The 25,545-nt window shown below is 40.1% G+C and overlaps 1 protein-coding gene across 2 annotated transcripts; it reads right to left on the minus strand.

Annotated features, from left to right (window-relative positions):
• Positions 1 to 293: 293 nt before the first annotated feature.
• rpa1 (replication protein A1) lies at positions 294 to 24,783 on the minus strand. Of its 2 annotated transcripts, none has more exons than XM_051397406.1 (17): positions 24,619 to 24,783; positions 24,138 to 24,185; positions 23,652 to 23,730; positions 23,056 to 23,164; positions 22,835 to 22,923; positions 22,613 to 22,687; positions 21,296 to 21,410; positions 19,680 to 19,782; positions 19,486 to 19,554; positions 18,971 to 19,163; positions 16,903 to 17,039; positions 15,298 to 15,446; positions 9,346 to 9,475; positions 6,119 to 6,295; positions 5,174 to 5,281; positions 4,876 to 4,962; positions 294 to 1,099 (listed from the first exon to the last, which is right to left on the minus strand). In XM_051397406.1, the coding sequence occupies exons 1-17, from the start codon at positions 24,646 to 24,648 to the stop codon at positions 998 to 1,000; spliced, it is 1,800 nt and encodes a 599-aa protein (XP_051253366.1). In that variant the 5' UTR covers positions 24,649 to 24,783; the 3' UTR covers positions 294 to 997. The 2 variants fall into 2 exon arrangements, with proteins under 2 accessions (XP_051253366.1, XP_051253365.1); XM_051397405.1 differs by having other exon boundaries at positions 21,296 to 21,413.
• Between the last annotated feature and the right edge of the window lie 762 nt (positions 24,784 to 25,545).

Genomic DNA, 25,545 nt, shown 5'->3' on the forward strand with positions numbered 1-25,545 from the left:
CACTGATGCTCTGCTTTAATACAACATGAAAGTCAAGTTTGCAGGGGAATCTGTTGCACATCTGAGCAAAACCTGAGGAGATAGAGGGCATTGTGTGCCAGCCCTTGAATAAATCCCATACACATGGTGCAACTCTTAAAAAAAAAAAAAAAAAGAAATAATCTACATGTTTTCGTTTGCTTTTAATAGGCTCAGATCAGGCGCTGTAAGGGTTGGTTGTGTCAGCTCAACAGATTTACACATTACTGTTAGGTACTTAAATTGAAACAAATGAAAGCCATTGTACAAGTCAATAAGTTGATTACAAACATTTATTTTCAGAGTTAATCATCAAAACAAAAATAAAAAGACAGAACTACAGAAATATAGAACACACATACACTAACAGGCATTGAAAATATGGACAACACCTTGTATCCACTTAAATAGAATGCAGTACATTTCCCATTAAGTCTGTACTGTGCATGTGTATATGTGCTTATGTTTGCAAGTATGTAGGAGACGGAGGGGAGAAAAAGAGAGTGGGAGAGTAAACGGTCTTATCAGGGATGTGCAGGTCCAGCCCAGCCATTTTGAGTGCTAGCACTGTGCTGGTCCTCTGCTGAAAGCAGCCACCACCCCCGCATGACCACAGTACATGCTGGAACAACTGGCTGACTTAAGGCAGACAGTGATGATTTCTTCTGTGGCTTACTGACCTGACCCACTGTCTTCTCTGCTTCCCCGAGTAACAAAAGAGTAAGGTGAAAACCATTGTCTATTACGTTAACCACAAAAAAAGTAGTCAGAATTAGGTCACCAAACATTATTCTTCAAAAGAAAGGTCAACATTTGCAAGTACATATGGGATTACTCATTCACAGGAAGATGAAAAAAACAAAACAATCACCTTGTAGGCAAAACATTTTCATACGTTTAGAGCTGTTTGTTGGCTGTACAGAAACAAAGGGAATCTTGCAAAGGCAAGCAAAAAACAATACTTTGTCACAAGTTGCTACTAGGCAGACAGTTTCCTTATGTTCATGATCAACCTCTTGCTGTAGTCCTTATGATCAACGGGCTTCACATCCATCACTGTAGCCTTGATCCTGGATTCGTCCTGTCAGACAAACAAGAAAACCCATTGGTATGAAAATGAACTTGTTCATGTCTGCTTGGATCTCACACACACACACACACACACACACACACACACACACACACACACACACACACACACACACAAACGTACAATATTGGCACCTTCTCTGTGACAAAGTGGGTTAATGTGAGACGTTTGGACTGGGTATCTGAATTGTGTTGGCATTCAAGTCAATTTTTCACAAAAAAAGAGGCCGCTTTTAAAGCCATAACCACCTCCACAGCTGTCTAGACAGGGGAAGGTCATTTCTACCAGGGCCATTATTCTCTGCATTTAAACAGAGGTTACACTCATTTTGTCTCCATTAATCCTCTGCAGCTCAAGTGGGTGAAATGTAAATCATCTTCCTTTGGATTGTTGCCCACAGTCTTTAAGAATAGCCTGCTATAAATCTCTTTGCTTGTTTTGTGTGAGGCAGGAGAAATACGGACATATTATATACAAAAATAAAAAATAAGTGAAAACTTAATCATCATGGTTTGACATATAAAACAATGAGCAAGAATGAAGACACCCTATAAACTAATTGCATTGCATAAAAACAGACAAGTCACTCCAGCCCACTATCTTGGCATTAGTTAGGAAATATATGTGACATGGGGAACAGGTTAAAATCCCTCTTCAGTGTGCAGTAGAAGGATTACGTGTGGTTACTAGTAGCGCAACTATAGTTGGTACATGACAGGACATGCAGAGGACGACAATTTAGCAAACATGGATATAAACATTGTTGTATTTCCTACAGTAGAGCTCAACATTTACAGGCTTGGAAAATATCTGACACTGCCTATCCAAAGCATTCCCATATGACCGACATCGAAGGCGCTGCATTCTTTATAATACATGAGCCAAGGAAGAGCCGCATGAAGTAATTTGTCCAATCAGCACAGCCGTCTCGTTTGCTACGTCACTATTGGTTCATACAGTGCAGATCAGCAAGTCGGTGAAGTTAAGTTTGGAAAGAAATAAGACATTAAATACAGCAATCTCTATAATTTGCCTGAAAAGTGGTTGTAGACACCTTTAAGATCAATCATGATCTAAAATCTTCAGACTGCCCACCCCTATATGTACTCCTGTTGTACAAGTCTTAGGATTAAATTTAAGTAGATAACATAAAGGTCAAACCAATCTATTCATTATTTTTTCATTTGGTTTTATACTGTTTTACAATAAGAATAGGGTTTCTTCCTCCAGTTCATTAAAAATGAATGGTGTCTTGCTCATCTTAAAGAAAGAACTGCAGTATGAACAGGGCATTATAAGAGTGTTTTTGTGGTATCCCACATCCACACTGACAGTAATGCTGATTGTGGTTGTAGTTGATGAGTGGGTGAGTAAGATGAGATGTGTGTTTGAATCTGCAAGCAGTCGACATCACACAGCCAAGTTGGGTGTTGATCCCCACTTGGACATACTCTGCTGCCTCCCCTTACAGCCACCACTGCGAGTGTGTATACACACACAAGCACAAGAGGAATAACACACTTTACTTCCTATGCAGCCTTTAGAAGAGAGAGGGATTACAAGTTGGCTGAAAATTGGCACAGGCACTCATATCAGGATCTGATGAGTTACTTAATCAGGCAAATCTTCACTTGAATTCATTAACCTAGGTGTTACCTGTATATTAGATCATTGCACACAACACTACATCAGTGGTTCTTAACCAGGACAACCAGTGTTGGAAACCACTCCTCTCTACACTGACTCCCTTCACTGTAACCCCAGAATAATGTAACAGGCTTCATTATGTAATTAGCATCTTGTAAGACAATATTAGTCGACCAGCTGTTGGCTTTGAAATCCACTAAATTTCAGTTTGAAACTGGGCCTGCAGTGGCCAAGACTGGGCCAGTGCTGCAGTGAAAAGGCTTGAATGTTCAATATCACTTTCTCCATCGGTGTCATCCTTTTGAGACACTTAAATCAGTTACAATGTCTAGACACCGCCTACAGGGACCATGAGACCTTAATAACGACACAGCAACAATTTGAATATTATGGCCTCGAGCAGACATTCCTGGTGTCAGGCAAGTTAAACATTTAAGACTGTCAAAGACTCAAGTACTAAAGTGATCATTTTTAGAAGATTGTGTTTTGACAGTAATAACACATTTTATAGTAATTAAGCCATTCATGCACTGACATTTGGAGTGTAAAAACACAATTACCTACACATATCAAAACATCGCCATTTTGAATAACAAAATACAACTCTGACATCGATTTATGTGACAATTACATTACGCATTACGCCCACATGAACCAACTGCATATCACACTTGTTTTGATGAATACACTGTAATTAATCACAGGCACCCCATATTTATCCTAAAAAAAGGGCTGTATGCTCATTTATTGAGGAATTTTAAAGCCAGAATGACATTAATTATGGATGGACAAACTTTAGTTTAAAATGTATCACAAGGCTCCATGTTTATAACAAGTCTTTTATCATTATTTTATGTAATGATGTGATAGTAATCAAGTTAGATGTATTTAGCTCTATTTAATATATTGTGAAGGGCTGCAACTAACAATTATTTTCACTATTAAATCTAGTATTTAAAGAAAATTATGAAAAATGCCCATCACGTTGTCTTGAAATTGCAGGTTTTGTCTGAACAGTCCAAAATAATAAACAGGATCATAGTCACATTTTACATGTTGAACAAGGAAAATTTAGGTTAATTTCCTTAAAAAATTACAATTGATTATACAAAAACATCTTTTGACTGACTAATTGATTAAACGTTACAGCTTCAAGCATATGGCTAAACATCTGCCTTTGCAGCATTAGTTAGCCTATAGCCAAGGTGACCATGTTTTAAAGTCATTATAATGGATAATCTCATCATACTCCTCATGCGACTGTTGCCGGTTCTTGATTGAATTAAATGAAAAATATAATTCCCTCAGTTGTTCTGATAAACCTTGTTAGAGAACCCAGTCAAAGCTCAAGTCTCCCTATGATACAACAAGATGGATGGGTGTCATTAACTGTTAAGGACCTGCTCAGTCCCACATCAAGCACATACAACATTGTGTACATGACAACATGTGAGGGCACGGCACAATGTCTGGCTTGTAGCATTGAGAAGCACAAAATAAACTGAAAGAAGGGTTTGCAGGTGTCCCTGTTGAAGGAATATGGGGTTTGGAGGCAGCAGCCAATACATGCTTGTAGCAGTGCCATTGGCAGTTCGGATGCTGAGCTGAATGTGACAAACACAGTGGCCTCTTCTGTGCGTTGAAGGCGGATGCAGCCTCTGGCTCGGCTCCAGACTTCCTGCTCAGAGTCCCAGCCCAATCAATTCTTTTATGCGCTTCCCTCACAACAAACCTCTATCTGTGTGGTCTACAGGAAACAGTGACCACGACTAATCTGTTTGCCACTGAAAATGAGCAGCATTTAAGGACAAACTGTTTTTTTAGAGACAGTTCTGTCAGTCAAAATGAAAGCAGGGTCGTTTTGTTAATCAATGGGAAAACTATCAAAGAGAAAAAGCCCACAAACAGCTAAAACATAAAGAACCTGTTTACGTGCTGTGCATTTTCAGCTTGGAAAGGAATGATGGTGGTTCAAGGGATTGAGGCTGCATCCTTTTTCTTCCTTCCAGGCATGTTTTCTATTGTATTGCAGAAATATGGTCCGCCTACAAAAGCATGCTGCAATGACAACAAACCCGGAGGCGTTTTATCAGACTAATTACCGTCCCTGCTTTACTTACGTTATACGTTTCTAGCTTCACTCTGCTGCGGAAGACAAAAGTGTTGAAGTTGGCTTGTTGGAAGACCTCATCAAAGGCAGCTTCGTTCTGAAAATAAGAAAGATTTGATTGGCTCAATTTCAAGATGAACACATGTCGTTTGCTAATTTAATCCTAATGCAAAATAAAGTGTCTGACAACTGAGAGACAGAGAAAGAGTGTGCGAGAGTGTGAGAGAGTTTGGCACCAAGTCTGAGGTTTAGCTCTTGCCCTGGCCATTTCCTGAGGCCAGTATTATATTCAGGAAGGGGAGTCTCACCGAGTCCTTGAGCTGCCCCAGGTAAGCTGCATTCTGGCCCAGGATGGCCTCTGCACTTTCCTGGAAGCAAGTCACCCACTGGTTGTCCGCGTAATCTGCAATGTTGGCCTGTCAGATAATATAGCAAAGAAAAGGCAAGAGTAAATGGTAAGAAAAGTTAGATGCATACATATGTACAGATCAATGTACTCTTTTTTTTGATAGCTTAAATATGGTATGTTAACTTAACACATCTCTCTGCTCTTAGGAAATCATTACATCCTCTAATGAGCCTATATCCTGCTGGCAAGCCTGGCAAAACACGCAGAGTCACGGTGCTCTTGTGATACATACAGTGGAAGCAAATTCACAGCTTATGCTACAGCTTGTGAAGAACAACAATATGTTGAGTTGTGAGTGGTACAAAACAAAAGCCGCTTATTTCAGATGCCTGGCTGCAATTGCTATGTTGCTGACTAAGTCAGTTTCTGTATGCAATGTTGTTTTTGTTTTTTAAATGTTCGTTTGCAAACAAGCTGAAGAGGGTTTGCATTTGTGTTACTCCCTGCAAAATAACTAAGATCACAATACTGAAAGCTGCAGCAATTAACATGACATCTCTCAGATTTAAACAAGTGTTAAAATGTGCTTTAAATGTGCTTTAAATGCCTCTAAATGTAACTGCAAAGTGCAAACTGGAGCAATGTTGAACCACAGGGAGTGGACCGTAAGGGGAGAGAGTGACTTGAGTTCTAGGAGACAGAAACATGAATGAGGACAGTAAGTCAGGAGAACAGAAAGATGAGAAAGACTAGAAGGATGATATCCATATCCTCAGCAGATGCACCTGCACAGGAATATGCATGACACCTGGGCATTTAAGATATGTGCATTAGCATACAAGTATGCGTGTGTGTGTGAGTGCATGTGTGAGATGAATGAGGAAGCCAGGGCTGAGTCACTTACAGAAAGGATGAGGCGGTACTTGAAGTTGGGGAACTCTTTGTCACACTTCTCACAGCGGAACATGCCATTCTGTTGGTCTACGACTTTCTTGTTGCAGTCTTGGCTGGGACAGGCCTGGTATAGGCAGTTTTCCTTGCGCAGGTACACTATGGTAGCTATGCAAGTGTAGTAGTCCGCCTAAAAGGGAATATAAACAAACAATAAAAACTTTTTACTAGATGTCTTCTCTCTCTCACGACCTTTGTGTTTCGTATGTTAAATATGTTGACTGTTGAAAACCAGGAATAAAAACAGCATGAAATTAACATTAAGATGACATTTTAAGGAGCATATACTGGTGTATGTAAACAGTCAGAAAGCAAAATTTGTGTAGCAGATGCACAAGTTTCACTCCCAACCAGAATCCTAATGGCACTGACATAAATGCAAACGTGTGAGGAGCTGCTGCTTCTGTGGGGAAGAGGCAAACTTTAGAAACTGGCTGCATATAAACAGCCTTCGGGAAACATTCCTAGTGAGCACGGAAAACACCCGAGTAAGTGACATGAATTTCACATTGGATAGAAATACATGAATAGAAAAAGCAGCTCTGGATGTGCTGTAATGAAGAGATGAAAAGTTTTGACATGTTTGCAGATGACTCACATTCACCTCTCCTCCTCTGGAAAGGTTTCCTCATGCAAGGCAGGCCCTAATACACAAGACAGATAGTTGTCTCTCCTGAACAGCTGATTGTTTTGGACAGTGTCTCCTCCTCCTACTAATCTCAGCATTGGCTGTGGTAACAGAGAGGAGACTGGGTCCCTGCATGCTTTGATGGAGGCTAAAAGGTGCCTGTTCAGGGTCAGGGAGCAGAGCAACGGGCCTGCCACCCTGGAGCTAAAACATTCAAGTACATCAACCAATCATCAATGCCACTATGTAAATTGAGTTATGTTAGCTGTGAAGAAACACTGAAGGCCACAGTCAGCTGTAATTAAGAGTTGAATGGACTGGAATATTAAATGCATCTTTAAAATATGTCAGTGATTTGCTACCTGATTCATTTTCATTGTCAAGAACAGCTTTTTCAAACTTAGTACACAACTAAGAGATGTGTTGCCAAGTGGTACACTGAACGTTTACTCTTACTGTACTAATGGTTCTAACATTTGCTAAAGAAATAAACAGGAAAACTATTCTCCCTACAATGTACAATGAAAGTACAATGAAAATCAATTATTTCCTCTCGCCTTATTCTCCAAATGCTGACCACTGTTCACATGCGAAGGACTTCTGACCCCAATTAACTTCCAAAACAGGACAATTGATATTCCACATCACCTTGGCTAAGTAAAAGGCCCTTAGGAGTGTGGTAAATGACAGCAACAAAATAAAGAGAAAATCCTCCTGTTCCAACACAAGGAGCCACTGGCTATGCTTTTTTAATTACCGTTTTGATTTACCAAAAACAACCCACACATCAACCTTTGCGGCTTTTCCAGAAGAGGTCCAATTAATCACTTAAATACCTCTTCAATTAGCGTGTGACTGAGCAGGGCTGTCGCAGTGGGAAGAGGACAGAAGAACTTGTTTCTCGCCTCTGTCATAGGCCTTTACAAATGCAGTGTCAAGCCAAAAAGGGGAGGTTGACCACTTACTGTCAGAGAGGGCACGGGAGCAATGTGGAAACTTGAGATTGTGACACAAAGACTTTGTGACAGGGACAATTAATTGCAACAGACTTTGGTTAGGGTGGGTCTTGAAAGGCCTGACCCCCATGCCCCTGTGTATAGGATGTCTCGGAGGGGCTGAGGACAGCTTTGGCTCAGCTCCTTTGTCAGTACCGGGCCTCATCACACGCCAACCTGAAGAGGAGCAAGAGCCTCCATAGCCCAGGGTCAAACCTTTCCTCCTGAACAGCAGGGAGCTAATGCCAGGAGAAGCCCTTCACCTGACAGGGGGCTAATGGTTACAGTCAGGATTCAGGGTGTGGAATTTAAGAAAAAAAGCAATAGATGGGACTGTTTAAGCTGCATTGTAGGCCTCCAGATGATAGAATCACTGGAGTGGCTACACTAAAAGAGGTATGAGCGGGAGCAATAAGCCATTTACTATCTGTGACAGGGAATCCTGAAGTTCTGGAAATAGAAGAAAGAATTATGAGGGCACCAGAAGTCGGACATGGTCACTCGCAGCCTCAGGCAGCAGACAAACGCATACAGTTTCACCACTGGTATCCTTAAATTACTCATTCGCCAAAACATATTTTTCACTTAATTAAGACTTACAGATAACTACTGCTCCTGTTTAATCCGTGTTTTATTCCACTTCTTTGTTTAATAGGGAATCATGAACCCTCAAATCTTCTCTGGGCTTCCAAATAGACAATATCCAGTGTCATACTCGTCTTTTACATCCAGAGCAAAATCATGGCACCCTATCACACATTGCACCTATTAACTGCCCTAGTTTTAATGGGATATTTTCATCATACTGTGATGATTACTAATGTGCAGAGCATGTTAAATTATGGCAAATTAAGCAAGTTAAGATCTCTGCATAGGTCCCATTATTCGCTCAAGACAATTTATACACTTCTGTGAGCAGTTTCTCTCAACAGTGTATGTATATATATATATATATATATATATATATATATATATATATATATATATATATATATATATATATAAATATATAAAAAAGGGGAAATTAAAAAACATATTACCTTACTTATCTGAGGGCAGTAATTTCATTACAGAGGGCAAAGAATAGAGCCTATGTAATCTTGGTGATCAATACCAGAGATAAATGTGACTTTCACCATGAACATACACCAAGACGGTGAGAGGACACCCATAATACAGAGGGAATTAATGAGCAGAAAAAGATCAGCGACCTTAGTGGGATCGGATTTTAAGCACAAATACGTGGTGGGCAGTGATTTTATGAGTCTGTGATTATGAAGATTCATCACACTGACTCTCCACTAAAAGTACCTTTGTAGAGCAGAGCTGTGAGTGACAAGGTTACACTGTAGCGAGGCTATATAGACCTGCAATGTGTAGCATGCGGAAATGCAGCTTGACTGTGAGCACTTTCATATTTGTTGTTTTGGATTCAACACCAGTCTTTCAGCTTGTCCTTGAATATCTTCAAAGAATCATCCTTGAATAACAATATGTCTGGGGTTACCATATCTTGAATGTTTGAGTGCGTCAAAGCAACGCTGAGCACGTGTGTACCTTGTCTCCATGTCCCAGGTGCTCTGTCTTAACATCAGATAGAGTCTTCCAGTTGGTGTTTCCTCCCCCGCTGCCACCTTTCATCTCCGTCAGAGACTGTCCATCTATGGCATGACCCTCCTTGTCATACCTACATGAAAGAGAAGGGATACCTGTCACTGCTGATCTGACTGCAGTCACAGTCGACCATGATGGGTATTTATTATTGATTCATCTGGGCCCTTATAGTCAGGTAAACTGTTGGTCGATGAGAAGAGTCTTAGTTTTTCATAAATCGGATAATCACAGTACACAGCACTGCTACATGTGGTAACTGCTACCAAGCCGCTGCCATTAGCGGTCCACTGTATCAGTAAATCCGCATGTATTTGTTTTTGTGTAACTAAAAGTTCAGTGTCCTTGCTGGTTTTTCCAACACATTCAGAATCATTGACGCTTTTTCTGTTGACATTTAACAGACAGCTGTTGAAAAATATATACTGAAATAATTAAAAAAACGTTCAACGACTAGTCAACTATTGGCTTGAACAAACTACTAGTTGATTAGGACTATCTTTAGCCATATAATTTTCCCAAAGCCCAAGCTGACTAACAGTCCAAACCAAGACTTTAGCTCTATATCACAGAGGACCAAGATAATCAGAAAATATACACATTTGAGAAGCAGGAACAATTCTATATTTTTCCCCCCATCTTGCTTAAAAAATTACTAACGTTAAATTGATCATCTTAATATGTTCAGCTCAATGTTATGGTTTGAGTTCTATATAGTTGAATGAATAAACTCTACAGCCCATCACCACAATTACCTAGATACAAATCAGTTTAAGAAAGCTGCATTTCCACATGACAGATTCACAATGGCGCACGCCAAGACCTACTTTCGGACCGTAGCTTTATTCATTTTAATACATCTGAACCAAAGCATACGCAACGCTGCTGTTCACATGACTGTCAACATACTGGAGGCTGTCCATTTAACAGTTAGCTTTAAAAAAAAAAATCTTGTTTGCAGCAGAGCATCCATTTGTGTTTGTCAAAGCAGGAATGGCTCAGCTGAGAGCAAGGCAAGCTGAAAGGCTTGTGAAATGAATCAACAGCAGAGGGACAGATGAGCTGGCTGGGGTCAGGGCTGTTACAGCGATATCAGAAACCCATTTTCGCCCAGTGTTCCTGGTAATTCAGGAAAGACAATGGGAAGAAGGAGGAAGGCAGGGTAGAAGGAGAAGAAAGATGGTTTGAGGTAAAATACAGTTTGGGGGTGGGGGGGAATAACAGTTTAGAATGGTCAGAGAGATCAATAGAGCTTACTAATCTGTTGGCCACAAGGCAGAGTGGCACACAATGGGTAGGTCAGGTTGTAAATACAGCGAGAGCATGCCTTGCTCCTGGAGGCATGACTAATTGAAAATATCCCCATTAACGGTTCAGACTGTGGCCAGGGCAACACACAGGCTGCCAATTTTTCCACTCCTGACAAATGTGGCAATTCTTTCCGGTGGCACCAGGTTTCTCAATAGTGTACCTCTGCTGCTTTGCTTTAATTGTGCCGGCACTCCTTTTGGAGCTCGCGAAAACCTATTCTGACAAATCAAATCACATATGGCTCAACAGCTCTCCTTCGACAGATGTTCTACAGAGGAGAAAAATCGAGTGACAACATAGCTGAGATGATTAAAAATGCATCACACTTTAAAAAAGGTAAGACTGCAGACTAGTGAGGCTTCACAGTGTTACAGGGCTGATGTGGACAGCTGATTTGACAGATGCCGAAAAGTACTGTAAAACGTTCAACAAGATGCCATTGGGACAGTATGCAGTTGCCAAGTTGCAGCAGTTTGTTTTTTAAAATCATAAAGACGGCGAGGAGCACAGGAAACAAAACTGGCTCAGTAGTCAGTGATCATGATGAAGGAGACCAAAAAGAGGACCAATTAGACCTGGCAGAAAATGTGCAACAGTCAACTGAAAGCAGGCAGATCCTAGTTTAGCGCAGCATGGCGCCAGTGAGACAAATTATCTGCAGGAACACCAAGACAGATGACTTGGAGGTTAGCACACATGCATACACATGTCAAATGTCAATTAATAAGGACAGGACAGGAGTAGAGACATGTTAGAGTTAGAAGCATGAGGGGGGTGATGGGAAAGTCTCAGTAAGCAGTGTTCTCAGCTGCAGGCTAAGTCTCTAATGCCTGGCCTGAGAGTGGCAAACACACCACAAACGCGATTACTCCGTGTTGTGTGTGACTTGGTGTTAACCGCATCATCTGTAGTGACTGACATGTGGTCAAACTGAGTTACCAGTAAGTTAAAGGAGGCCACAGTGGTAAGTTTATTATAATGTGAACATGGATGAACATGTGTTTTCCTTTATTCTACTTATGGCAGAATCAATGTGTTTATGTTTCCTTATAATAGACAGATCACAGGCTGCAGACCTAGTAAAGCATCTGGGTGCCTTAGTTGAAGGGTACTTTGAGAGTGGTGACTGAAATAAGCGAGAATGCACATTAGGTCAGCCAGTCCTTTACGAATTCAGTTCAGCTAAAAAGTAAACACCAGTTTTTCAGCTAGAAATTCTTACACTTTTCAAAACAATACAACACAGTGAAACAATTGGGTAAAATAACAGTCAATTAAATAATGAGGCATCACGGTCACTACTAGACTAAAAGCTTGTTTGCTTGGGCTCTGGGCTGACAATTAATGCCTTAACGATACGCTGTGGCCATGTGGATATACTGGAGTCATGATAAGGAAGAAGGAAAATGTCAGCTTAGACTTGTGTGACTAAATGAGTCTGGAGAATGTCTGAGGTTGACAGCATCAAGCACTGAGGAAAAAGATGACAAAGTGAAGTCAACAGAAAAGAGACTGCTGTGTCTGAGTATGGGAAAGGACAGCATGACCATCTCCAAATGTTCTGTTGCCCCCTAATGGACAACTGCATCTGCACACTTAAGATGGATTAAAGTGGGAATGTAAAGTCAAATTTTTTTTTTTTAACACTGATCCACAATTTCCATAAAGAAGACATTAATGTACATTTAATGTCAAATTAGCAACCTGTGTCATGTAATCTTAAAAGTGAGTGAGGGCATACAGCACATGCCCTTCTAACAACACACTAAGGCCCCAGATTAATCCAAGATCAAGATAATTAGTGCACAGAGCAGCATTTTTATTTATAAGCTCACTGGAAAGTGCTGAGCGGCACCACTAGTACTCCGCATGAGTTTGAGTCAACAGCCCACCAAGGATAGACTATTCATTTGAGGAAGTCCCAAAGGTTTGCGCCAAAACACAATCAAATTAAGACGCCTCCGCATGAGTAAAACAATGATGTTTCAGCAGCCTTGGCTGTACAATAAAAGCGTATCTTTGTTTGGCTGAGGGAGAAACAGATTTGGGGTTTTTTTGTGCAAGATAAAAAAATAACCACCAAAAGATTCATTCAGAGTGTAATTGATTTGCTTCCATGATCTGTTTTCCATAATTCACATTTTGGCATACAGAACAATCATTAAGCGACCCACTTTATGGACGGGTACCAACCTGAGACCCAGGCTTATCACCAACACAACAAAATACACATTATGTATTTAACAGCTGGCAGTCTTACTTCTCATCACTAGATAACGTCTCTGTAATGCAGCATTAAAATAAAGATAAATAACTAAGAGTCTCTCCATCCTCTTCACAGCATGAGGTTGGCTGGATAACAGCTCTCAGACATGCTGCATAACGATCTTTACCATGCTTCTCACTTGGATTGACATGGATCGAGAGTAACGAGTCAGGTCTGGCCTCCTTCCATCTGTGACTTTTAAACTGTTCATTAGTGGATGCCCGCGAACCTGCAGGAACCCATTGTCCAAAGAGAACCCACATGGGCCAACCCCTCTTCTGCACTGGATAAACCAACACAGGGATTTATGGATCATTATCTCTGGCTGTCCAAGTGAGAAGTGACTGGAGAAAGTGGGGAACAACCTTCTGTCATTAAACAGACAAGAGAGCATGAAGTGTAAAAAGCCTATACAACAGCAGGGATGTGGAATCGTGATTCAGGAGTTAATGGTGTTCAGATAAAATAAAGCAGAAGACCCAGGAGTGGTCCTGATAATGGAGCACTTTCTATCGCTATGTGAATATAAAATAATCCCATTACAAAAAGACCTAACAGCAGTTCACAGTAGCTGGCATTCTGAAATATGAAATAAAATAAAAACATATATTTAGAGATGCCAGAGGCTGGCACTAAAACTATCATTAATAAATCACATGAGCCAAGACATCTGATTAAAGAGGCACATTTGATCATATTTTGTGATTTGCCTCTTTCTCACCTGCAAAGTAGAGTCAGCATTTCACTGCTCTGATTATGCAGATCAGGTTCTCTGATCATGTATAAATACTCACAGCCACGTTAGTCAAAGGCAGAATAAGAGACTGCACTGGACCTGTCACAAAATAAATTTGTTTACAGTCTTTTATTCCTCAGCACAAAGCAGGAACTGGTATTGGGAGGTAAACAAATGAAACCCTTCGGATTGAATCGATTGGATCTCCACTCTCAAATCGAGACATTTGCTTTCGTGTCAGAGAGGAGGGCGGACCCGGCCTGTTTAAGCAGGATCTATAAAGGAGGACAGATCAGTGTGCCACACAGCGCTGGGGTGAGGTTAAGTAGCAACCCCCATCTAGGTCCATGTGACCACTGCCTCATCTATCAATCATGTACCAACCTGTACCTCTTCATACAGCCATCTGTGAAAACCTTGGCACCGCACACTGACCACATGATGTCTTTGTTTAAAACAGTTGTTCTTAAACTGGTGGGGCATAGAAGCACTGCAGGAGGGGGCATAAATCATATTTGAATAAATATGATTTATGTGGGGGGAATCAAACAGTATGCTGGGGCTGTTGTGCTGACCTTTATTTCGCTAAAATGTAACTTGTATCCTTTATTAGTTGCTTCTCCTATCATTGTTAATATTTTATTAAAAAAATTGTGGAAGCTGTGCACATCAGAAAAACCGCTGGTTTAGAAGTAGATCACAAAAACAACAAAAATGTGTTTTATGCTCACCTCTGGCAAAATCCGTACATTTAGTGCACGGTTATTTTTGTCCATGTTATACACCAGGGAGAGGAAATAATTCACAAAAGAAGAAATCAAGGAACTGGCAAGTGAGCCCAAAGAAAAGATGAAAGCTTGAGTCTTAAATGTTTCTCTATTCCACTGCAAGAAAAGCCAACAAAAAAATCTTCAAGGAATAGTCACATGCCTTAATTGTGCACTATGCTACGACTTTGCATTTGGCTCTAGTACTTATAATAAATTCAACTGTAATGCAAAATGCATGGTTACATGTACACAGATAATCACTCTGATTTCAAAGACAAAGATATCTTGGCTAATTTCCACATAATCTTATGTGTTCAAGCGAGAAAAAAACATGAGAATATGTGACACACACACACACACACACACACACACACACACACCAAGAGAAAAGAAATGCAACAATCAACATAATCACATAGAAATTAGTCTGGATTTCATTTCATCTGGAAAGGCGATTAGAGGAGTAAAAAGCGCATTTCCACAGATTAAGTATGATTTCCATTTATATGTAATGCTTCACTGAAGCACCCCCCACATTGTGGCTAATGGGGGGAAACTAATCTTGATAATGAGAATCAGAGCATGCACACTTGCAACTTAGGAAATGGAAACTCGCCATTTAAATCCTCAGAGTTCTTCAATTTTAACAGTAATACTTACATCCAGGAAGTAAGCTTCCAGCGGGTGAAATAAATACGAGAAAGTCTTCTGGCATTGAATAGAAAAACCAGACCATACCTGCTATCAAAGCACTTTGTCATGGGTATACAATTATATTCCCATATATATTATCTATGAACATCAGACTCACTTACCAGCCTCTGAGCTTATATGCCTCAGGGATGTCTGGGTTGATCATCAGGGTGCTGCTGAAAGATGCAGAGAGGGACCGGCCTCCAAAGTCTGAAAGCTTCGCCCCCTTAATGGCTACAATGGGTTGTCCAGAGCCATCAAACTTTTCTGCCTACACAAAACAAGAGATGTGGACAGAGGACAGACAATTAAAACTTTGTTGTTACTTGGATTTAATTCAGATTTAAGATTAAGAATCTACAGAATCTAGTGGTGCTGTGAGGCTGTACTGAGCTAAATGCTAAAACCATCATGCTAACATGCTGATGATTAGCAGGTCTAATGCTTACCATGTTAACCATCTGATTTTTGGCATGTTAGGTTTTGATAATCAGCCCTGAGCACAGTGCTACAGCTGAGACTGATGGCAATGGGGAATATGAATGGCTGTACCAAATTTCACTGCAATACACTGAAAAAAGATATTGCACTGAAAAATGCAAATGTCCACTTCATGGTGGTACTAGAAGTGATCTGTAGAATGCATCATCTGGAGACCATGAATGTCTGTACAAAAACCTGATCTTAATCCATCCAATAGTAGATATTTCAGTCCGAACCAAAGTGGTGGCACGATTTAATGAGAAAAAGACATTATGATACTTAGAGCCACAGTGCTATGGACTATGAACACAAATCTTATTAGTTCAGTTCCAAAATGATTGCTGTCAAATTGTTTTGAAAATGTTTCACGTTGAGTTGATTTTCAGTCAGTTTCATCGTTTTTCAGCGCTCTTTACTAAAATAACCTGAGGACACTAACTGAGAAAAAACAATAACAGAGAGGAGGGGGGGGGATGACAGTAAAGGCCTCAGAGATGGGAGAAATCCAACACTAGCTTTTTGGCATTGCAACTGTTCTTTATAAACTATACATCTTGTGTGCCTCAGCGAGTCCCTCCGGAAAGGGGTATCTGTCGAACAAACAAACAAACAGGGAACACTGTGCTTCTTGTCAGGTAGAAAGTAATGGTAGCAAACTCAGCACAGTCCCTCTGAGCCACAGTTAAAAATCAACTGCAGCAGGACAGTCACTTCATCACCCCGTGACAGGGAATTCAGTCAACGATTTCAATCACATCCGCCGCCATTAAACACTGCACACATTGTTTAATGCATTTGATTCTCAAACTGCTGAACAGTGACCGGCAAATGTGTTGAACAACCAGTCTAATTAAACACCTTTCTGACAGTCTCGCCAAAAACTGAACAAAAGCTTCAAGAAAGGGAGAATTTATTGCAGGCTTTTTGTGTTGCAGGCATTGCATTCACCCCCTGACTGTGTAACCTAACTCTAGTTTAGCTTTAGTCATTTATGGTAAATGGTTACTCTCCTACATTACATGAAAAAAGGTATTTTGTGTAGAAAACTTGGTCAAAAGCAGTTATTCTCAGGTGGTGATTAACATCTTAGAAGACTTCGTGTTCTAGGAAGAAACCATTCCAATATAAACGTCTACGCATTATAAAAAGGTTGATATTGATTCTTACCATCCAATTAAAAAGCTCCAGACACAACACCTCTACCCCATTACATGTTTTACTCTCCGTCTAATGCCTGTACTCACTTCCTCTCCCCACAGCGTGACAGTCACCACCTTCCCAGACATGTCCATCAAATTGAGCGTCCTCTTGGACACTTCTCTGTTGGTCTTGGTGGTGAGGCGGGTAATTTCTTCCACACCCTTACAAACTCCAATCACATCTGCAACGGAAAAACATGAATCAGTGTTACACATTAGCATCAGATAACTGGAACTATTTCTCTATGCCCAAATTAATTGATGCGCACTTTACAGTTACAACATTGTATCATATACTGCATATGACATTCTTGAGAAGACCATGAATGACCACATGGTTTAATTTTCCAGACCAACAGGATATTTCCCACATATACATATCATAAATATTGATTGGGGCGTTAATGCCCACAGGTCACTCTAGGTCCCATGGTTTGCAGCACAAATTGGCTCTTGGGAAATAAAGAGATTCATTTATTTGAAATCAGGTGTGAGGTCACTGGCCTGTGTACCAGGAACTTACATCCATAATGCAGGAGGAAATGCATGAAATGGGCTTTAATTGTTTCCACCAATGCACTTCAAGCATACTTGGTTGACTAATGCAATCAAGCATAATAGATGCAGAGCCATTTATCTGTAAAGGTGCAAAAGCGGCATCGTCAACATTACTCATCTACAGTATAAACCTCCACCCACTGAGTAAAGGGATTTTAAAATTATTTAAGCATGTTGAACAAAATTTAACGTTTGATGCAGACTGGAGGGAGAGAAATTACTCAAACAGGAGTACAAGCCGCAGTCTTCATTAAAAGAATTACAAGCAGACTCCTTATTATTACTTCATTTTACCTGTGACAGCAGGTTCTCATTTTCTCATCGGCTCTGCCACAGGGCCCAAAGTCAATCTGCACTACAGGCTATTACTGTCATCAGTATTATTAATACCACTTTTATCTCTCAGCTCGTATACTGTAATTACCTCAACCTCCCAGCATATCCGGCTCTACTTTCCACTACAAAATCTACCCTCTGCTTATGATACCTTATTATTGGGTGGTTGGGAACGCCTCAGTAGGAGCTGGGCTCAGAGCATCAGTTGGTTGGTTTGGGCATTTTGCAACACATCGTACTGGAGAGAATTAGGATGTGTGTTTAGGCCTCACAGATCGCAAGCCACACATAAGGAAAACAATGTTCACCAATATATCAGGATTTGTAGGAGACAAAAACATGAGCAACCAGTAGTTTGGTGCACGGTACGTTCACTGATGGGCAATGACTAACGTTCCCCTATGCACAACTCTGCCATCTGTACGTTTGTTTAGGGAAAAGAATACATAATCTCAAAACTAATGCCTAATTAAAAAGGGTTGGCAAAAAGTGTCTTCTAGACCGATCGGCCCACTACAACAATGGAGTATAGGAACAAACTGAGCCGCGAGCTTTGTCCTGAAAGGGTTTACAAGGCATGATTCTGGGTAAAAGGCATGGGACTGTGTGTATTAGGCAGGTATCAGAACAGGTTTCTCAATATTAAATAATGTTTTGGTCTAACTAGCTGCTTTTACACAATATTTTATAAAGACATTGTTTAGATGGGGGGCAGTTTAGGAGTTTAATACATGGGGCTTCCACTAAAAAGGGAAAACTTTTGTAAAGGCCCATTAAGAAAATATTTTGAGCTGACTACATGGGTAACAAGCTGAAAAGGGATGAACATATTCAATGTTTCTATTCCTCCACTATATATTTTAATCTGCTAGGACTGTAGGCTCTGTTTATCTAACGTCTTAGATGGCTGCCTTTAAATGTTTCATTCAGCCTCTCTTTGTTACAGCATAGTACTTAGAGGGTTTAAATGGGTTTAAGGATGACAGTATCAACTGAATGCTTGAACTGTCAAGAGCCATCAGGTCTGAGGACTCTGCACAATTTTTGCTGATTGAATTTCAGGGCCATGTAGACAGCTTTAGGTTTTTAACAGTATGACATGTCACTGTATATGTAGGTAGGGAACATGACAAGAAACTGATTGGTTACAGTTGTGTAGGGATTTAATCACACAGGTTGGGTGCAGAAATGCCCTGTAGATCATTACTGTGCTCCTTACCAACAATGGCATCTTTGTCTCTGTTCTCTAGGTCACTGATAGAGACAAAGTCACACTGCACTATGGGAACATCACAGCTGTCCTCACAGGGGATGAAGGTGGACTCTCCGTTGAGCGTCATCTCATAGTCATTCTTCACTGATGTGTACTGCTTGTTGGCAATCTTCAGTGAGCCCTTGGAGACATAGTAGACCTGGCCCATACGGATGGATGGATGAACCACATGTTAATCAGAGATCTGGGGAGCATTTCACCTGACTGAATGGTGTAAACAAGATACGACTTCAGACAGTAGATGGGATCAACAAAGGCTGGCAGATGATCATAAGCCACTTATTGTATTGGTACAGTGTAGCCAGATGACTCATTCACAGTCTCTGTGGTTTTAACTCACAAAGTACTGGCAGCTGTTGCTAGAACAGTCTGCGGCCAAATCCGTCTTTAACAGCACAGTGAGAGATAGTTTTGGCAGATAATTAGGACCTTTTGAATCATTATCTGGAGGAACGTCTCACCTTGCCAACCTCAATAAGGCTGAAGAACTTGTCCACCTCTTGGTTGAAACCAGTCACTCGTATCTCTCCCTGTAAGAATGTATAACATGATGTTATGTAGGTCAGGGACAGTACATGATTGACTAATAACATTAATATCTCGTAGGTTAGTTACATGAAATTAAAATGTATAGTGGGACCACAATAACACTCACACTCTCATCCACAATCTCCATGGAGAAGAGTTTACCATCACCACGGGAGTTGCTCCATGTACGGATGCTGCTCTTGTTGGTTACACGTGCACGGATGGTCCACCTACCAGACAGAGACAAGTCTGAGGTTATTCATGTCAGTGTTGTTCATTTTTTGAAAACCTCATGGACCGGACCCAGAACCTAACCCTACATACACAATTTATTCATTCATCAACTTTTTAATAATCTGCCCCCTGGTGTGCCTTTGGATGAATGGCAATGTGAAAAGTCAACAGAGGACATGCATCATTTATGTTCCTCCTCTGCAACAGGCTTTTCAGGGACATTTTGATTACTCACAGGAGAGAAAAGAACAGGTGTAGCTAATGACATTAACCATGGCTCTGTTACATTTAGCTGTGCCAGGAAGTCAGCGTGAGCCCTGCACTGGCTCTACTCAATGCAATGTAGTCGTTAGCAATGTTATCACTAACACCTGTGTCTGGCAAATCCACCTATCTTCTGTGTGCTGTTGAACTGCGCAGGCAGGGTCAGGTGTTGACACTTTGTGTCTCTGTAACCAGTGTTTACATCCAACACAAATATTCATAATGGTACAAGTATCATTTTGGATACCCTATTTTAAGGCTGAATCTTTTGAGGTCAATACCAATATTTACATTTAAGAGTTTCAAAAATCTGATAATCATATATAATCCTATAGTTTTTTGGGTTTTTTTTTTTACATAAACAAATATTTTTACAGAAATAACTCAGATATTTTTCTTTAAGACCACAATCTGTACTGAGCAGATACAATTATAGTGCTCAATAGTAGATAAACTACTACTAGCACTATACCGATACCACAGTATACGGTGGCAGTAAAATTGACGGTTCGCATACCATGTGCATTTGCTTATTTGCAGTGTTCTATTAATGTATTAATGTTATCAAAAAATAAAATGCAAATAGAAAAAGACAATATTTTGTGATAGCCCAAAACACCTTCTGTTTTCATTCCTTTAAAAATTACTAGTATGTAGGATTTAGTGGCATCTAGCATTGCTGATCACAATCCCCTCACCTCAACCTCCCTTGGTCACATTGGACCTGGAAGAGTCAATGTAACTTACTTCAATCATATCTTTGGCATTTCTGTTCTGCAATCTCATTACTTATCTCTCAACATATACTCTAATATTGATATGCTTGGAATAAGGTAATATTGGCTGATATTATAGCCCAATTTATAGGTCTGGCTCTACACAGATTATGCAAAAAATATTAACACTGCACCTTTGAATAGAATCAAAATGAACACAAAACACTAAATGGCCAGACTTGATTCAGCAGTTCTTGGGACAGTCTCAATTGACAGCTTCACATATGAATCACATAGGCTATTGTACAGAATTGCATTAAAACTCATATAGGTGTTCATGGTATTGTGTCCAGCTTCTGTTGTCTTCAATGTCTACCTTCAACATGTAACACTTCACATTGTTTTGGTGGTGCTTAGTAGTTGTTTTTTTTATTATAAGTGTATGCAGTGATGTCTTGCGAATGTCCCAAACATGGTGAATATAAAACTTCGGACATAACATTTCTCACTGACTGGGGAATGTACTCACTTGGACTGGTAGGGGTTGAGGCTGGCAATGGGCACAACTTTGGAGCTGCCCCCTGGAGTACTGGGCATGGCAGATGGGGCCTTCTTCCCAAAGTCTTTAGTGAAACCTCTGTTCACTGCTGGGGGAATGAAGAGAGAAATAAATGATCCATGAAGAGCAGTGATGGAGAGAAGTCAAGAGAGAGGCACATACATTATTCATCAGAGACGAATTACAAAAATCCAATTTCTTTGGATTGCAACTGCTTGATCACTGTAATTATCTCACTTCATGAGGGAAGTTTCATCAAAGAAAAACCTAATGACTTAAAGTAAATTTACCACCGTTGACTCTCGAGTCGAGCAAGAGGAAAGACCCAAGCAGGGAACAAAAATCTTGTCAAAGCAAGTTGTTGGAGATGTGTGATCCAGCATTTCGGCTGGAAGGATGATTCACATTTCACAGAATCAGGGCAGAGTGTGAAATGCTATAACAAACTGGAGCTGCTCTTCCTCAGGAGAGCGGCACTGCCTGACTTCGAGATTTTCCGTTTGAACAAGCGCTGCACATTTGATTTGTGTGCGTCTCACGCGGAGGATTACAGTTCAAAGTGTCCACTTAAGTCCTCCCACTTTGCCAACCACTGCACTTCTGGTAATTAAGCCCCCAGATCAAGCAGCACATACAGAGAAATGAACAATGACTGTGCTGATGAGGGGGGTGCTTGCCACAACCTCAATTCCCACATGGCAGATTAGAGGGATGAATACCTGCTATGACACACAAGAAGACAGCAAAACCCTTCCTGACAGCTGGATTGCACATCTCTCCTGGTCCAAGCTATTTGCTATGCTGTGATCCACTGCTTATCTTTGACATGAACAACTGCCAGTGTATCAAAAATAAATCTGTTCGTGGGGGTTAATATACACTCTCAAGGTAGTCTGCCTTGGTACATATTTGTTTGTTTGTGTATTCTCCTGTGCATCCAAAAAAATAAATAAATAAATGCAATGATTGACGTGCACAGGCAGAGACAGCTACCCGTCAACACAGGCCCAGAGTTGTTAAAGTTTATGACACCAAGCATCCACATGAAAAAAGGAGAGCTCTGGAGAATGAGTGTCAATAAGACTGTGAAAAAAACTCTTGAGAAAGCTAAAAATGAAAATGTTTCTCAACGGGGCTGTCAAAATTACTTGTGTCCTGTAAATCTGTGGGTCACCCAAATTATAGAAAGCAGTGGAGAAATAGCGACATCTGGTGGTTGTTTGTGTAATATTCAGTCCCACCCATTTTAATTCATGTTTAAGCATTAAGATAGAAACTTGCTCTAACCTTCATTTCTATTTTGTGGCTGTAGTGGAGGGCGGACTTCAGGGGCTGGCGCCGACTGCGGGCCTTTGCTCTGACCTGAAAGCAAGATTCGACATCAGCATTTGCTTGCAGTGACACTACAACCCATTAATCCCACATAAACACATTCCCTGAGCACTGCTTCAAGACAAACTAATTATTCAGTAAGCAGCAAATATTATGAAATGTGATTTGAATCCTTACCCTCGGTGTAAGGAGTAGGGTCGCCTAATTTTCCAGCAACCTCTCCGGCAGGCTCGATGACATCAATTTCCAAAATAATTACAACGCGTCTGTAATAAGACCCCATAAAACAGCAGAAAACAGCCATGTATGTGTTTAGTAGTGGAAGAGAATTACTAAACATGCTCAAATTTACACATACAATAGGCAAGATCTGGATATAAAAGATAAGATCTGCATACCGTCCATCCTTTAGTATATTAGTCACATGCCTCTTCAGAACACAGATGCAGTTCGGGGCCAATATGTTCTCCTCAGCCATGTAGTTCAGCTGAGTTGAGAGCATGAAGGCTGCAAAGGTGTAATAAAGTGAGAAAAAGACAATCATATAGAGGCAGCGCGGGTTCATTCAACTAAGGGCTCTTGAGAATAACTGCTCCTAAAAACAAGTCTTCAACTCTGTGCCGATCCAACATTAAGTGTCTATTAAAAGCAAAAATCACCACATATGCTTTTACAAAAGCCAAACAAACCCTGCATGTTATTTTAACACTTGTCTTGCAGTGGGCATTTGAATGCCAACCACATTTAACTTTTAAATTAAATAATATTCATTAAGGACAATCTGAAAAATCTTTTTTTTTAAAAGATGGTTTCTAGTCTGAATACTGGCAACCACTTTAGTGTTTGTTTATAGACAATCATGAATCTAAATAGTCACAACAAATAATAATTTCCATTGTCTGTTATGTATTCAGATCTAATTATATAGTTTATGTGAGAGCGGGAAAAAAAGTCAAAAGCAGTTAAAAAAAAAAAAAAAAAAGCAGGTACTTACAGGACAGAGTGTGCTTTCCATCACTCATCATCACCCGATAGCGAGGGGAACCATTTCCTCCCTCAATCTTGCGGATATTCTGAAAGGTGGTTCAATAAATGATTCCCAAATATTATGTTGTGTGTGTTGATGTGATTCTGCGTACTATGGCAGCATTCATTTCATTTAGTTTTTGTTTTGTGGTGCATTCAAAAATAAATCTACACAAGCATTTGTGTAACATGACACACAGCCTTGTAGTTATGAGTTGAGTGTCATGACCTGAAATGTCATTTTAGAAACTCTTTCCACCCTAAAGACGATCCAGGTTTGGTTTGTAGAAGGCTTCACATCATTCAAACATAATGTGGTGATATGACAGGCAGATGTTTTAAACTATTACCAAATATACGTAAAGTGAGGTCAGTAAATCAGCAGTAATGTAACTTAGAGGTTAAACATGGATGTTAAGTGGACATTGTATAATCCTCGCTTTGTGTTACTCACCACCAACTGCAGCACTGCGTCGTTACAACCGGTGCCATTTGATAGAGCCTGTAAACACACATCTTTAGTTCACTTAAGTCATTTGTTGTTTGACATTTGACACGTTTCATATATATATAAAAAAAATTTAAAAAAATAGTTAAGCTAACTCAACTTTATCTCTAACGTACTAATTAAGTCTTAACATGTAGCTCAGTTTCGACTTCGTCAGACAATAGTACGCTAACATTGGTGTTTTAAAAAGACACAAACGTTAATTAATTAATTAATTACTAACGTTACAAGCTGGCGTTGACTAACGTTCGTGTTTTTGGTCTTTCGGTTAACACAGAGAGGAAATGAAAACAAATGACTGCTCGCTAGCTACCCCAGCTGAACAAAGACTGCACTTCAACACACAAAATCATCTTAAATTTCGACAGTTTTCCGTGTAGAAAATACTGTTTTAGCTCATTTGTTATACTGCGAAGATTAGTCTTACCTCAATGGCACCCTCTGTGAGCTGCGTCATGTCTGTGAGATGATTTGGCGACCCAAAAAAAGCCAAATTTATTGAAATAGAAGCTGGAAAGTCGACACTTCTTTCTGCTGACAGTAGTCTGTGAGTTGTGTCGTTGGCGCCAACAGCTTGGACAAACGCGCGAAGCGTCGTAGGAGCCGCCGCAATTTCCGTTTCCGCTCACAGATCCGACATCAGTTTGCAGTCTGTTAGCACCGTAAATATATAGGCCTTGTACCGTTGTAAAACTGACCGGAGATCAGTCGCATGAATGTCAGCGCTAAACATGAAGTGACGTCAGGCGCTTGCTTCGATGCGTTCAAATGAAAAGGACAATTGGAGTTCTACGTTTCCACAATAATAAAAAAAAATTAAATGATGCAAAGAAAACACTGGTTAATCGTATTTTTGAAATTATTAGTTTACTACTCTTACAATGATGATAAAGTGAACCTTTTTTTCAATCTCACAAATCTACATCTGAGGGCAGTTTACACAGTTTCTAACAACGTTATGCAAGAAGTAACTTTTTCCCTTCATTATTTTACCTCGCACCACTTTTATTGTAGAAATAATATATTAAATATAGTAGACATTTTCATAACTATTAATAAAAAAGATAATAATGACAAATCAATCTTTGCCAAACATATTACAACTCACATCTCTTTTTTTTTATAACAGTCAATCATTAAGGCACCACTTTAATCACGGGGACATGGGGGAAAATGGCAGTGTAGGACCACCAAATACCAATTAAGTGCTTGCCTAAATACTAATCTATTCGTTACAAACACAAATTGCTTGCATCTTGATAACACTGGCAATGTATATTTAACTTGTCCTATGCGTTACATATTTTTCCCATTTTTATAAACGCATCAATTTACCTTCAGATTACAATAACAG

Source organism: Dicentrarchus labrax, unplaced genomic scaffold (genome assembly GCF_905237075.1).
Source record: "Dicentrarchus labrax unplaced genomic scaffold, dlabrax2021, whole genome shotgun sequence".
NCBI classification, from domain to species: domain Eukaryota; kingdom Metazoa; phylum Chordata; class Actinopteri; family Moronidae; genus Dicentrarchus; species Dicentrarchus labrax.

Coding starts and splice junctions, on each gene's coding strand:
- rpa1 (XM_051397405.1), bottom strand. CDS start 24,648: ATGACGCAGCTCACAGAGGGTGCCATTGAG. Junction 15,447..16,902: donor TCACGCTGTGGGGAGAGGAA/GTGAGTACAGGC, acceptor TGTTTTGTGTAG/GCAGAAAAGTTTGATGGCTC. Junction 6,296..9,345: donor ACCTGGGACATGGAGACAAG/GTACACACGTGC, acceptor ATTCCCTTTTAG/GCGGACTACTACACTTGCAT.